Source organism: Polypterus senegalus, chromosome 4 (genome assembly GCF_016835505.1).
Source record: "Polypterus senegalus isolate Bchr_013 chromosome 4, ASM1683550v1, whole genome shotgun sequence".
NCBI lineage: Eukaryota > Metazoa > Chordata > Cladistia > Polypteriformes > Polypteridae > Polypterus > Polypterus senegalus.
Window position 1 is genome coordinate 184502325 of NC_053157.1, and position 14451 is coordinate 184516775.

The following is a 14451-nucleotide window of genomic DNA, read 5'->3' on the forward strand; positions in this document are numbered from 1 at the left end:
GGTGCTTTTGGTCTACTTCTCTGTGTCAGGCAGCTCCTATTTAAGTGATTTCTTGATTGAAACAGGTGTGGCAGTAATCAGGCCTGGGGGTGGCTACGGAAATTGAACTCAGGTGTGATACACCACAGTTAGGTTCTTTTTTAACAAGGGGGCAATTACTTTTTCACACAGGGCCATGTAGGTTTGGATTTTGTTTCTCCCTAAATAATAAAAACCATCATTTAAAAACTGCATTTTGTGTTTACTTGTGTTATATTTGACTAATGGTTAAATGTGTTTGATGATCAGAAACATTTTGTGTGACAAACATGCAAAAGAATAAGAAATCAGGAAGGGGGCAAATAGTTTTTCACACCACTGTACCTGTAGTCCTTTAGGAAAATAATTGTCTTCTGACATGCTCACATCTCCTCTTATCCAACTTCAGCCTAGATCTCAGTCTTTTGCACAGTTTATCTTAAGGAAATGGCTGGTGCTCGCCTTATTAATTTAGGACTTCCAAAACATTTATAGAACAATACCACCCCACTGTGTAAATATGTTGAATATTTTACCCTCCTATATATTTATGCATGAAACTTCATATATCATATATCAGGCCAAATAAGAATTATTTCCTGCTCCACCTACACATGTTCTTCTGGCTCTATTGATGTGTTCTCAAACATCATTCCTACACTATCACATTGGGTGCATTTTGTTGTTTCAAGAATTTCTTTATTGAAAGGCCCATTTGTACTCAAATCATATTATTTTCTTATGCTACATGTACTCAAATCATATTTTTTATTAATGATGCTGGCTCCCATACTGACATAGTGGTTTAACAACAGATGCAAACTCGAATCACATGATGAATTTTCTTCATAAACATCTTCTACATTCTTTGTTATTTTACATAGCCTACGGAGCCTACAATTCATGCTGAGTGGTAGCATGGTGTGTGTTGCTGAAGTGTGAACATATGATTCACTGTGTTGCAATGATAAGTGCTGCTGTCTTATAGTTCTAGAGACCTTGGCGCAAATCACAATCTGTATGGCCTCTTCCCATGTCTGCATGGGTTTGTTTCTGATTTTATGCAAAACACACAAATGTTGGGTTAATCTGAGAGTCTAAACCAGCTGTGAGTGTATGCGGCAGTGAGCAACCACCGTATCCTGGGCTGGGTCTTGCCAGGCACCGGATTTCTGAAACATTGAAATGATTAGAAGGAATGATTCAGCCTAAAAGTCCATGGTGGTTCTTCTTCCCTCTGTTAGGTCCTTGCTGTGTGATACAGTGCACACATGTACATAATATGTTGGACATACTGTCACAAGTTCAATATACAGTACCAGTAAGTTCCTCTAATCTTGCATTTGCTATTTTTGCTATTATTTTCTTACAGTATCTTAAAAATGAATAATAATATTACCTTACAATATCAAAAACAATATTCTGATGCCTGTATTCCCTGTTTTTGTACAGGATTTCAAACAAATTCGGATCTCTCTGTTGTTACTGTTAGCATCATAACAATTTCAGCTGGATTGGTGGTTGTTTTTATTGTGGTAGCTGTTTGCAGATGGTTAAGAAACTACACATCCTTCAAAGGGGAAAATCCTATTTATGAAAATCAAAGAAGTGAGTTTAATTTTTTCTTTTTCTAATTTATTTTCTTTTTCAATTCATAATTATCATAAAATAGAATCCTCTTTTATACTCGCAAGTTGACTAGCTTCACTAAATTAACAGATAGGATGCTTATGAGTGTATAAACGGTATTATTCATTTGATATGCACTACCCTTTTTCTTTTTTATCACAAAATATGTCTGCCTTCCAGGAAACTTGCCCAAAGAATAGGAAGTTGACATTAAACTAACAGACCAAAATACTAATTCATACCATACCATTTTCTAAGCCTGCTTAATACTGAAAAGGGTCGCGGGGGGCTGGAATCTATCCCAGCAAGAATAGAGTACAAGGCAGGGACAACCCCCTGGACAGGGCACCAATGCATCACAAGCTGAACACTCTCTCAATCATACCAGGGCCAAGTTTGCTTTGCCAATTCACCTGTGGGAGGAACCCAGAGCACGCAGAGGAGGGAGAACTCGGGCCACAAATCCTGGTCTCCTTACTACAAGACACTAATGTTCACACTGCATCACCACAATGCCCAAAAACTAGTTCTTTCATTTGATCGCTCCTTATGTCATGTCACCCTTGTATGTTTTAGGATAGCGTAGTATAACATCTGGTAAGGCTTTAGCAATTATGGGGCTAGTTTGAATAATTTTTGCTCTTGCCCCTAAACCTAACATTATTTCAAATTAAGTATCAAAATATAAGATACTATGTTGTATTAAAAACAAAACAATCTAACAGTAATTAAAATCGGTGTGGAATGATCAAGGCAGTACTTCCATATAAATTATGCTTTAGTGATACTTCAGGAAATCATTCAATGGAAGATTTTACAATATGATACAACCAACTGTGCTGTGTAATAATATACAATCAAGTACATTAACAATTTTTATTATGTTCACAGATAAATGTAAAATGAGTAAAATGAATAAGAAACTGAATCAAATAAACAACTTTAAATAATATTAAATTTTAAACTAAAAGCATAGGGTCAAACAAAATAAACAAGTTGCACAGACAGACAGATAGATTGGTGCAGGGGTGGCTTAATGTTTCTGTGCATGTCAGTTTTTACAGATCTAGGTGTGTGATTGTGTTTGAGTGTGTTCATATCTTTCTCTTCGTTATCCAGCAAGTGCTCTGGCAGAGCAAACAAGCTGTCAGATATCTTCATTTATAAATTTCTTCTGAGTGTGTGCATGTTTATGGGTAAGACTGCACTTGCATGTGCCTCAATGTGTGTGTACAAATACATTTTAAAAAAATATATGTATCTCAAAAACTACTCATGAAAAAAAATTGAAAATCAACAGGTCTGGTCCCATGACTAAATGGACTAGACTGCAAAAATCATATTTAAACTTAAAACTATTTTAACAGCATTTATTATTGAATGTTGGTCAAACTGGTTTTGGAGGATATGGGGATAAATACTGGACCAAACTAGACCAGAAACAACACATCTGGAACCTGTAAAGAGCCAAACATGTTGCAACTTGGTTGAAGAATATAGGACATTTTTTTGGAAGTTGTACATATGTCGAGGCATTCAGGGTGGATATATCAAAAACTTGTTCTGGATTATTACATCTTTTCTAGGAAGTAGTCACATAGGAGCTCTATACAATGCAAAAAATTATCTGATGAAAATTGCAATTTTAAGACATGAAAATCAATTTTGATGTTCCACAGACACACTAACAACTAATAAATATACTGTATTGTAACTAAAAATAACAGCAGTACAAACTCAAGCAGAACATCTTAAATGGAAGGAAGATTATAAGAATCTGGGAAAATAGTAGGCGGCACAGAGTTCCAGATTGTAGAAGCAGAAGGAAAGATTTAATAGTTGTGTCTGTTAATGAGATCGATAATTAACTCCACACAGTAAATGGTAGAAACTGAACACAGTGGTACACAGATGAGGTGCACCGTGGCACAATTCTGTATTTTTGAACGGTAAAAGGGCTCCCATTTCTCACTTGGTCAAACAGGCTCAATTGGCTATGACATCCATCAAGAAAAGATAACATTCCCTAATGCTGAGTTCACATACTACTTGAAAGATGGAAAGTAAAAGCTTCCACTTAAGAAGTTTAAAAAGTTTTAAAAAAAGAAATGTCCCTTTTTCAGGACTGTGTATTTCAACAATAATGTTTTAAAAATCCAAATAACTTTACAGATCTTCATTGTAAAGGGTTTAAACAATGTTTTCCATGCATGTTCAATTAACCATAATCAATTAATTAACATGCACCTGTGGAATGGTAGTTAAGACCTTAACAGCTTACAGAAAGTAGGCATTTAAGGTCACAGTTCTAAAAACGCAGGACACTAAAGAGACTTGTCTACCGACTGTGAAAAACACCCAAAGAAAGATGCCCAGGGTCCCTGCTCATCTGCGTGAACGTGCATTAGGCATGCTGCAGGGAGGCATGAGGACTGCTGATGTGGCTAGGGCAATAAATTGCCATGTCCGCACTGTGAGACGCCTAAGACAGCGCTACAGGGAGACAGGAAGGACAGCTGATCATCCGGGCAGTGGAAGAGCCCGGATCTCAATCCCATTGAGCACGTCTGGGACCTGTTGGATCGCAGGGTGAGGGCTAGGGCCATTCCCCCCAGAAATGTCCAGGAACTTGCAGGTGCCTTGGTGGAAGAGTGGGGTAACATCTCACAGCAAGAACTGACAAATCTGGTCCAGTCCATGAGGAGGAGATGCACTGCAGTACTTCAAGCAGCTGGTGGCCACACCAGATACTGACTGGTACTTTTGATTTTGAGCCTCCCTTCATTCAGGGACACATTGTGAAACATTTTTAGTTTATGTCTTATGGTGTTGACTCTTTTAGTGTTCATACAAATATTTACACATTAAGTTTACTGAAAGTAAAAACAGTTGAAAGTCAGAGAACGTTTCTTTTTTTGCTGAGTATATATGTGACTACTATGAAGCTATTCTAAGACTCATGAAATCTAGTTAACAATGATAAAAGTGTGCTTCTGCAACTGCATCAGCACCATCATGTCATCTATGGATTTAGAACCTTTCAGCAAAGAATGGAATGTAGCCTACAACACAATAATAAAAACTAGAGAAGTATTATAATTATTTGTACCTGACTTATAGAGATGTACTAATGAATGCAGTAAAAATAACAGTCTGAAAATGCAGAGCATTCAATAGATAATTATGTGGTTTGTAAAACTTCTGGATATTTTAAAGATTTAATTATGTACATGTATACAACTAGTGAAGCAAAATATGTATCAGGTTCATCTAAAATCCTGATTATTATACACCACACACTAAGAGGAACTTTTTACTCCTTACTCCTTAAAGGTACTACTCAAGCTTGATGAAAGCTTTATTTACAAGTATAATATATTAAGGTAAAGAAAGCAGCCTCTATAAAACCATTTAGAAACAGCAAGACCTAGTGAAAATGCTTTGCAAACATGATACTTTTTTAATGACTAAATGCAATTTAGATTTTTTTCAGATTACTAGATCCTCATCCATAAAAGTGGGTGAAACCACTGGAAATCGCTCGATACAATACAACTGATTGAACTGTACAATAATCAAATACATTAACTTACATAATATTTCCTATGTATAAAAATAAATGCAGATTAAAATGAAGAGGAAATTGAATTAAATGAACAACCTCAATAATATTTTATTTGAAACTAAACACATTAGATCAAATGAATTAAATAAGCTGCAGAGACAGACAGATAGGTACAGGGGTGACTTAATGCCTCTGTGCATGTCAGCCTTTACAGACCTAGGTGTGTGTGTTCATGTGTTAATTTCTTTTTCTTTATCATCAAGTATATGCTTAGGCAAACACACCATCAGCTATTTTCACTTACAAATTTCTTTGAATGTGTGTTTGTGTGTGTGTGGTGTGTGTGTGTGTGATTGTGAGAGCCTCTGTGTATGTGTACATGTATGTTTAAATAAACTGCTAAATTTAGCGAAAGTGCTAAAATTTAGCAAATCAAAAGGCCAGGTCCCTTGATTAAATGTAGCAGACAACAAAAATCCTGGTTAAATAGCGTCTGACATTAATCTATTTAAAAGATATTTGGGGTAAATACAATAGTATTTGTATACTATTTGTATGATTTGTAATAGTATAAAATTGTACTAAACCAAACTAGACCAGAAGAAATAGGCCTAGATCATTTAACAAGGAAATCACAAAGCAACTATTTCGATGAAGATAATTCCGTTTTTTCAGAAGTTAGAGTTGTACATTGGTCTTGGCATTCATGGCAGAAATCTCAAAAACTCAAATCTCAAAAACTATTTTTTTCTGTCTTTGCTGGGATATAGTTATTTGGGACTCTACACAATGCATGCCAAATAATAGATAATTTTCAGTTGAAAACGATAATTTTTAAAACATGAAAACCAAATTTGATTCACCATAGACACATCCATACAGAAAATCAACGTCTCTCGACATTTTGAACATTATATAGTCAGAATCTCAACTTAAGATGATAACATTATTTTAAGCATTTTATTGATTTTACTAAAATCAAATAGCATTCCATACAAGCAAGTCAAGTTTAACAAAACTAGGTTAAAAAAAATCAACCCCTACCCATAAGAAAGAGAGCTAGGCCAACAGAGTAATACTTTAAACTAGTACAAATTGGTCATGGAGACATTGCTTCTGAACTTTTGCTGTCATTTTGTAGTTTTAACTTAAGATAAGTCAGCTTTGATCTTAATTTCCAATTTTCCCAGGAGTTATTGCCATGAAGCAATATTGTTGCGTTGGCATACCTAGAGACAGAGCACGCCCAAAACAAAACAAGCCTCCCAGTAGCAGCGTATGAGAAATAAAATTGAGATATCTATTGACAGTACAATCCAAATACTATAAATATAAAATATAGTCTTAAACAGTCTTGAGAGAGTAAACTCAGGGAATGATGTTAAACAGTAGCCCTGGATAAGCATAGTAAGCCCTAATACAATAAACCAAGGGTATGATGTTAAACAGTCTCCTTAAAAAAAAATGCACACATACATACATGTATAAAATTGTAAAATTAAAACATAAAAAGTGGCTGAGAAGGAAATAGGATGTGTAATTACTGTACCGATACCTTTTCAAGTGGATCAAACAGTCGGTAAGATCTTCTTTGCCATGCTAGGACAGGATGCAATTTGCGATTGTATTTGAAAAAGTGTCGGGATCAGTTTTCTTAGCTCTTTTTCTGCTTCCTCCATGTTTGGGCTGTGAAAGGAAGACTAAGTACCCATACCCTGAATTTAATTTCAGTTTCTTGAGTTATGAGGCAGAAGCTCTGACCAATGCATTGTTGTGTGAAGCATGACAAATTATAGTAACAACATCCTTCATTTATTTACCATTTAATGTTAAGGAAGCTTAAGTTAGTGTCTCATAATTTAAAATGTTAGAGGAAAAAATAGCAATTTTGCAATTTACACCATAATAATTTACTTAACTGAGAGCTCTAAAGTATCTTTGATATTCATACTACATATACTGTACACAAATTATTTTCACTAATACAATAAATACTTTTTTCAGAAAGATTTCTTAATGCTGTAATAAATCCAGAAAGGAAAACATAAACACTGTTCATTTTTGTCTATAAAATTCCATTACAAGACATAATTACAAGTCAGTACAGTAAGAAAAACATCTAAAAGCTATATTCAAATATGTAAATAAATATTTTTTAAATGCTGTTTAATTTCTTACATTACTACTTTCAGAGTCAACTGTCCTATTTATGCACCTAGTTTAACTTCATGTTTTGCCATATAAGTACAGGTACACTGATATATTTACACAAATCTGCCACCTTAGTTAAAAAAGCAGGAGGTATTATGTATCATCATATTGAACTACAGCAGTTCTGATGTTATGCCGTTCTTTTGAACCCAGCATGGTTATTGAACACTGACATCCTAAATTGATAAAAAAATTTTCTACAGTAACCTACCGCCTCTTAGTAAACTGAGGCAGCTAGCTCACACCTGTCACTTGTGAGATAGATAGATAGATAGATAGATAGATAGATAGATAGATAGATAGATAGATAGATAGATAGATAGATTTATTAATTCCAAGGGGAAATTCACATACTCCAGCAGCAGCATACTGATAAAAAACAAAACTCTCCAAGAACATTATATTGTCCAAAATGACTCATCTGTCCCTGTCTGTTTTATGGGCTGCTTATGGTCACCTGACAGGTTAGTGTCAGCTCGAAAAAGCTGATGTGCTCAGTAGACAATTATCTTCACATAAAGCTTTGATTTTTAGCAGTGACATATGGCAGATAAACATTTTATAATGTATAATGACTTTTTAGATGCAGTGGTGCAAGTTTAAAAGCAGAATCGGGGTACAAACTGAACATCCCAAGTGTGCAAACTTCTAGCATGCAATTTTTACACAATGTCCAAGGTTGGCTCCTTCTTTTTACCCAATGCAGCTTGTTAGAATCCAGCATTCTTGACCATGAACTGGACTTGCAGGAATTAATAACACTGTGTACTAACTCATAACAAGCTGTACTAGAAAATATGGTATTACTGTATGATTGTAATGTGCAAAAAAAAAGCACTGTTGTCATGTTTGATTATAAAGCATTTTGTTTATTAATCATCACGTCCGGGGATTTCATTCATCAAAACATCTTTGCACAATGTCAAGAGCACTGCAAGCAACCTCATGAGTGATACAGAAGTTCAGCTAAATTTTTACTACTTATCATTCTCATTGAGGATCAAAATGAGCTTCACTTTAACCCACTGATCACAATGGTAGACAGTGAACAGTACACCAGACCAGAATCCATCTTCTCTATCCACCTCTTTCCTTCTGTTTTGCACATAAAAGCAGCAGAAATGCACAAAGAATACAGCATACCTGCTGCTTCTTGGCACGTCAGTCTGTTGTAGAAGAAATGTTTCATAACCTCTACGCAGCAGATAACAAACACCACCCCATTCATTTGATTTTTCAAAACATTTTCTTGTTTTCTCTTGGCAACCACCAAATGTAATATTAGTATAAATAAAACATAACTGTGGCCCATTGTGTTTCGTAAAAAAAGAATGAAATAAATAACAGTTGACCAATAACCACATCCTCCAGAAAGCAATTTCATGGAAACCATTCACAACCAGATTTTAGAGCTGTGTAAAAATAACAGGTGACTTCTAAGAATGCATGACTTTAACATTTGATTTGACCTGCTCTTCATGCCTTCAAGTTTGAGGCCAGGCAACTTCTTTCTTCTTTACTGGAGCCATCTTACAGGAGGACAAAAGACATCAAGGCTGAAATTTTGATCTAGCTTATGGGAATAATCTTTTATAATTGCTCTAGTATGATAATCAGATATTGCAATAAAATAACATAAAATCACACCCTCTGATCTGCTTAATCTAATTCACAATTGCAAAGGATCAGATGCCCATATAAGCAGAACTTGACATAAGACACTAAACATTCGGAAAAGGGCAACCCTGCAGTGCCCACTTCATGTGTACACTGGGTCAGCTTTGAGTTGCCATTTAACATAAAACACACTTCTTTGAGAATGTGGGAGGCATATGGAAGGTGTATGTGGGAGGAACAGGCAACATCCACATGGACAAAAAGTCTAAAAGGACTTAAAGAAAAGGTTCAGACCAGCTCACACTGTATCATGTTAATTAATTTACATGTTTAATTTCTTAACTTTATATAATGAATTTACAATTCATATTTAGTGTGCATTTTCTTGGCTAAATTTAGTAAATGTACATTAACATTGTGTATCTTACATACATATTGCAAATATTATATTAAATTGTATACTGTATAAAATGCAAAGTTGACTAACTTACTCACTCTCATCAAAAAAACACTATTTTCCTGTTCAGTTATAAAGTTGAAATTTGGCAGGATGATAGACCCAGCTCAGTAGGTATCCAATAATAAAAAACATTTCGATATATCAATATTTAGGGGTAACCCCTCCCCCACACCCACCCATAGCAAAGGAATTACCCCTAAATACCTTGACGGATTTTATTGAAATTTGGTGACATTATTGAAAAAACAAAATTAGCTGACACGTGTTTCTGTATTTGTCCATATTTGTCAATAATAATATTATGGCGAAAGGGCTATTCTAATGCATTGCATCCTTTTCTTGGTGCCGTGCTCAGAAGTGATCTCACAGAGATATGAGACTTGCCATGTATGCAAAAGCAACATGCTCCAATTTCAATCCCCCCCAACCCTGCAATATCTTATACTAAAATGTGCTCTCATCTCCAAGGAAGACTGCTACACTAAAATGTCATGTAAAATTTGCAATGCATTGTGAAGGGAATCAAGAAATCAACAATACAGAGTACCTCCTGCATGGTTTCAATTCAACCACTGGATGGGATAATGGGTAACGTGATCTGTGAAGTGAAAGAAGGAAGATTCAACTATGTTCAAGCAAGACGAGTCTAGCAATAAAACTTGAGTGGTGTTGCCAGGGAGGGTGAAATACAGGAAAAGTAGTTCACTTGCATCCAACACAATCAGGTAGTGACTGCATTAGTTTAAATACTAGTGCAGCTCAGTTAACACATCCCACATGACCAAAAGGGAGAAGGGTGGGCAAGTATACATATACTGAATTTCATGAGATTATTACTTTTTACCTGTTCTCTTCTGTACAGTCCTTACTTCTGCCCTGTTTTAAACCTCACACATTAATATAAAATTGTTCCCTTAATTTTTCATATCAGTGTTCAGTGTTACTACTCAATTGTCTGGATATGGCTAGGGCTAAAAAAAAACAGAAGCTTGAATATACAACTGACAAAAAACATTAAAAGTAATGCTTGAGTGAATGATGCAAACAAAAGAAAAACAAAAACATGATTACCAGTTTCAATTCAAAACAATGGTTTCCTCTAAAATTGTGTTTTGTAGTGACTACCAACTAAAGCCAAGGCCATAGGAAAAGCAAGAACTAATCAATGGCAGAAATATTTTTGTCACATGCAATTGCAATAACATATTCAATGATAAGAAGCTTCAATCACCTAATAATATTACATAAAAAAAAAAAACTACAAATACATCTGACTAATTAATGGATCTACTAATTAATGGCAATCTGGGTGTGCAGTCAAGATGCCAAAATGCTCCAGGGGCTCCACACCCTGCTGGATAAAATGATTGAGCCCCCGCACACTGAAAGCAAGAGTGGGATGTTACCATGCCGCATTAAATGACTAGTCATCCACTTGGTGCATTGTTAAAAGTATGATAAACTCTCTGTTAAGGACATGAGTATCCCAGAGGCCTGTAAGGGTCTTAATCTGGGCTTGAACCAACAGCACTATAACTGAGGCCAACTGTGTTTGTAAATTTCCCTGGTAACATAGCTAGGTAGTATAAATAGTATATACATACAGTATATATATTGACATGAATGCGCTTTGGAGAATTACCTTACGGGCTCATCAGAAGTATATTATACCGCTCTCGGACAACAGGGAGCACTATCGCTAACAGTACCATCTCCATTTTCTACAGTGCAAAGAAGATCCCCAGTGATAGCAACCGACCCTGCCCTAGAAAGCCCAGACATCCCCAGAAAGAGGCACCTCATTTGGTTTTGAGCCCACTGCAGGACCGAACTCCTCCCAAGCCAGAGCTGTTCATTCAAGTTACTCAATTACAGCCAGGAAGGCAATAATCTCCACTTATTATTCTGTTTTCTGGATGCTCATGCACTTGTTTTATTTTTCATTACAACTAAACTAAATAAGGTGCCTCAACATTTCTATTTCTTTGTACTCGTTGCTTACTCTTACTCAACAACAATGTATATAAATAATGTATATAAATACATACATACATGCATATTGTGATCAACGATATGCAGTGGCGGGCGTCCCAGCCGGGAAGGAGGGTGGTTTCTTAAGCAGACGGTAGGCCAGCCCTATGCCACTCCAAGAAACGGGGCAAAGAAAACTCTTCCTTGCCCAGAATAGAAGCAGAGAAAGTCAATTCCAGAAGGAATACATGGGTGTACTGGCTGGGTTAGATCCATGAACAATACCAATCTGGGAGGCCTGTATAATGGAAGGACTGGGGAGAACAATGCATTTGGTACATTGCCTCCCCCAGAACATTAGATGGCAGCTACCACGGATTGCAACATTATAATGGGCTTGGAGTTCTTTGTCTCAGCCCTGTTTGGTACTGTGGGTGATGCCAGAGGATGCTGCGAAAACGTAAGAGCCATATGGCATGGGGTTTTTGCCTAAACCAGTACAAAAGGACTTGCCGCTCTCATCCAGGTGAGTCAGAGTTGGGTGGGAGTGAACAAAGCACACCTGGGTGGTGTTGAGGAATAGAAGAGAGACAGAGAGAGAGGGAGAGAGGAGAAGCTGAAGAGAATTTTGAGGATTATGATTTAGGACCAAAATCAGCTTTATTTGAAAGGGACTGGTGTCTGTGAAGTTGTGTCTGGGGTTTGGGGCTCATAATATATATTTATATACGGTAGCACAGTGGGTAGCGCTGCTGCCTCGCAGTAAGAAGAACCAGGTTCACTTCCCAGGTTCTCCCAGTGTCTGCGTGGGTTTCCTCCGGGTTCTCTGGTTTCCTCCCACAGTCCAAAGACATTCAGGTTAGGTGCATTGGAGATTCTGTATTGTTCCTAGTGTGTGCTTGGTATGTGTGTGTGTGCTCTGCGGTGGGCTGGCGCCCTGCCCAGGGTTTGTTTCCTGCCTTGCGCCATGTGTTGGTTGGGATTGGGTCCAGAACACCCCCGTGACCCTGTAGTTAGGATATAGCGGGTTGGATAATGGATGGATGACAAAAAGGGGCTGAGAACCTAATGAAGACTTTCATTTTACAAGAACAATAAGTGCCCTCAGATGTCAGTTACTAACCAGGTTAATAAAATATCCACACAAACGACAAAGGATTCTTGGATAATATAAAGCGTCCAAAATATGAATGACCTACTTGTTTAACACTTCATAGACTCAATAGTATGTATGCTTAGTTTCACTACAAATGTAAACACAATGATTTTATTTCCTTTCGGAAACCAATTATATTTCCTTCTACACTGAAATAGGCCTGTACTGTGAAATAAATTAATATTTTAAACACATACGAATGGATATAATACAAGGCAAAGTAGATTTTTAAAAGAATAACTACTTACCAACTGAAGAACCAAACTGCGTTTTGGTGACGAGATAAACAGATGGTGGAACTGCAGTAACACTGTTCTCGTTCACTATCTCTGTAAAAATTGTGAGTTTAATATTTTGGTAAAAATAATAGCAAAAAATATAAAGCACAACACTTTTAAACAGATGGAGCACAAATCGCAGGTCCGAGATATATAGGAGACACGCTTGCCTGTAGTGCGCGTTTCATCTTTTCTGGACTGGGAGGCAATTTAATGTTCACATTGAGACCTTTTGATATTATATATATATATATATATATATATATATATAGTGTGATCCCTCACTATATCGTGCTTTGACTTTCGCGGTTTCACTCTATCGCGGATTTTAAATGTAAGCATATCTAAATATATATCACAGATTTTTTGCTGGTTCGCGGATTTCTGCGGACAATGGGTCTTTTAATTTATGCTACATGCTTCCTCAGTTGCTTTTCCCAGTTGATTTCATACAGTAAATACAGTGATTTCATACACTATTGGCGGATGGCTGAGAAGATACCCAATCAGAGCACGTATTACATATTAAATAAAACTCCTCAATGACAACCGATATGCTTCCCATGCGGCGCTTAGCCTACTTGAAAGCCCAAACAGCACATATTGATTTTTGATTGTTTGCTTGTCTCTGCCTCTCTTTCTCTCTCTCTCTCTCTCTCTCTCTCTCTCTGACATTCTCTGCTCCTGACGGAGGGGGTATGAGCAGAGGGGCTGTTTACACAGAGGTTGTTTGCCTAGAGCAGGGGTGAGCAGATTCAGTCCTGGAGGGCCGCAGTGGCTGCAGGTTTTTGCTCCAACCCAATTGCTTAATAAGAAGCACTTATTGCTCAAGTAACACTTGTGCTTCACTTTAGTTGTCTCACTCGTTACGATTCTGAACCCTTATTGCTTGTTTTAGTCTTAAACAGATGTTCTCTTGGTTTTTAATGGCTTTTTATTAGCAATAAGATTCAAATGACAAAAGAAAGCAGCTTTTCTCTATTTAGCTTGTTACCATTTACACCTGTGTGTTTTTATCATGCACTATTGGCTTTAATTAAATACTTGGAAGGAAAGTGAAGAGAAAAAAGTGAAAGATTGAGTATTACTCCATTTTAGCCTTCCAATCATTTAGATGATATCCTTACAAAGGTGAAGAACATCTAGGATGTGAGACTGGCCTGATATGGCAGAGTTAAAGCACTAACAAGCCATCAAATTAAATTATTGTTTTCTAATTAAGCAACTGGGTGGCAGCAAAAACCTGCAGCCTTTGCGGCCCTCCAGGACTGAATTTGCCCACCCCTGGCCTAGAGGATACGGACGCTCCTCCAAAAAATGCCAAAAGAATACCTTCACATTGCTGCCTTCCTTGTAGCTGCTTTGTCCGGCGGTGCCTCGCAAACTTAAAAGCCCAAAAAGCCCTATTGATTTTTGATTGTTTGCTTTTCTCGCTGTCTCTCTCTCTGACATTCTCTGCTCCTGACGCACACTTTGAAGAGGAAGATATGTTTGCATTCTTTTAATTGTGAGACAGAACTGTCAACTCTGTCTTGTCATGGAGCAC

General features: G+C 36.8%; 1 protein-coding gene across 5 annotated transcripts in view; it reads left to right on the forward strand.

Moving 5' to 3' along the window:
- Positions 1-14451, forward strand: part of LOC120527860 — a 41351-nt gene that overhangs the window by 13312 nt on the left and 13588 nt on the right. For 4 of the 5 annotated variants that reach the window (XM_039751763.1, XM_039751764.1, XM_039751761.1 and 1 more), the window contains exon 3: positions 1471-1626. The exons of the other annotated variant lie outside the window; for it this stretch is intronic. In XM_039751763.1, coding sequence (XP_039607697.1) covers positions 1471-1626 — 156 coding nt within the window. The remainder of the gene's footprint in view (positions 1-1470; positions 1627-14451) is intronic. 5 annotated transcript variants of the gene reach the window in all.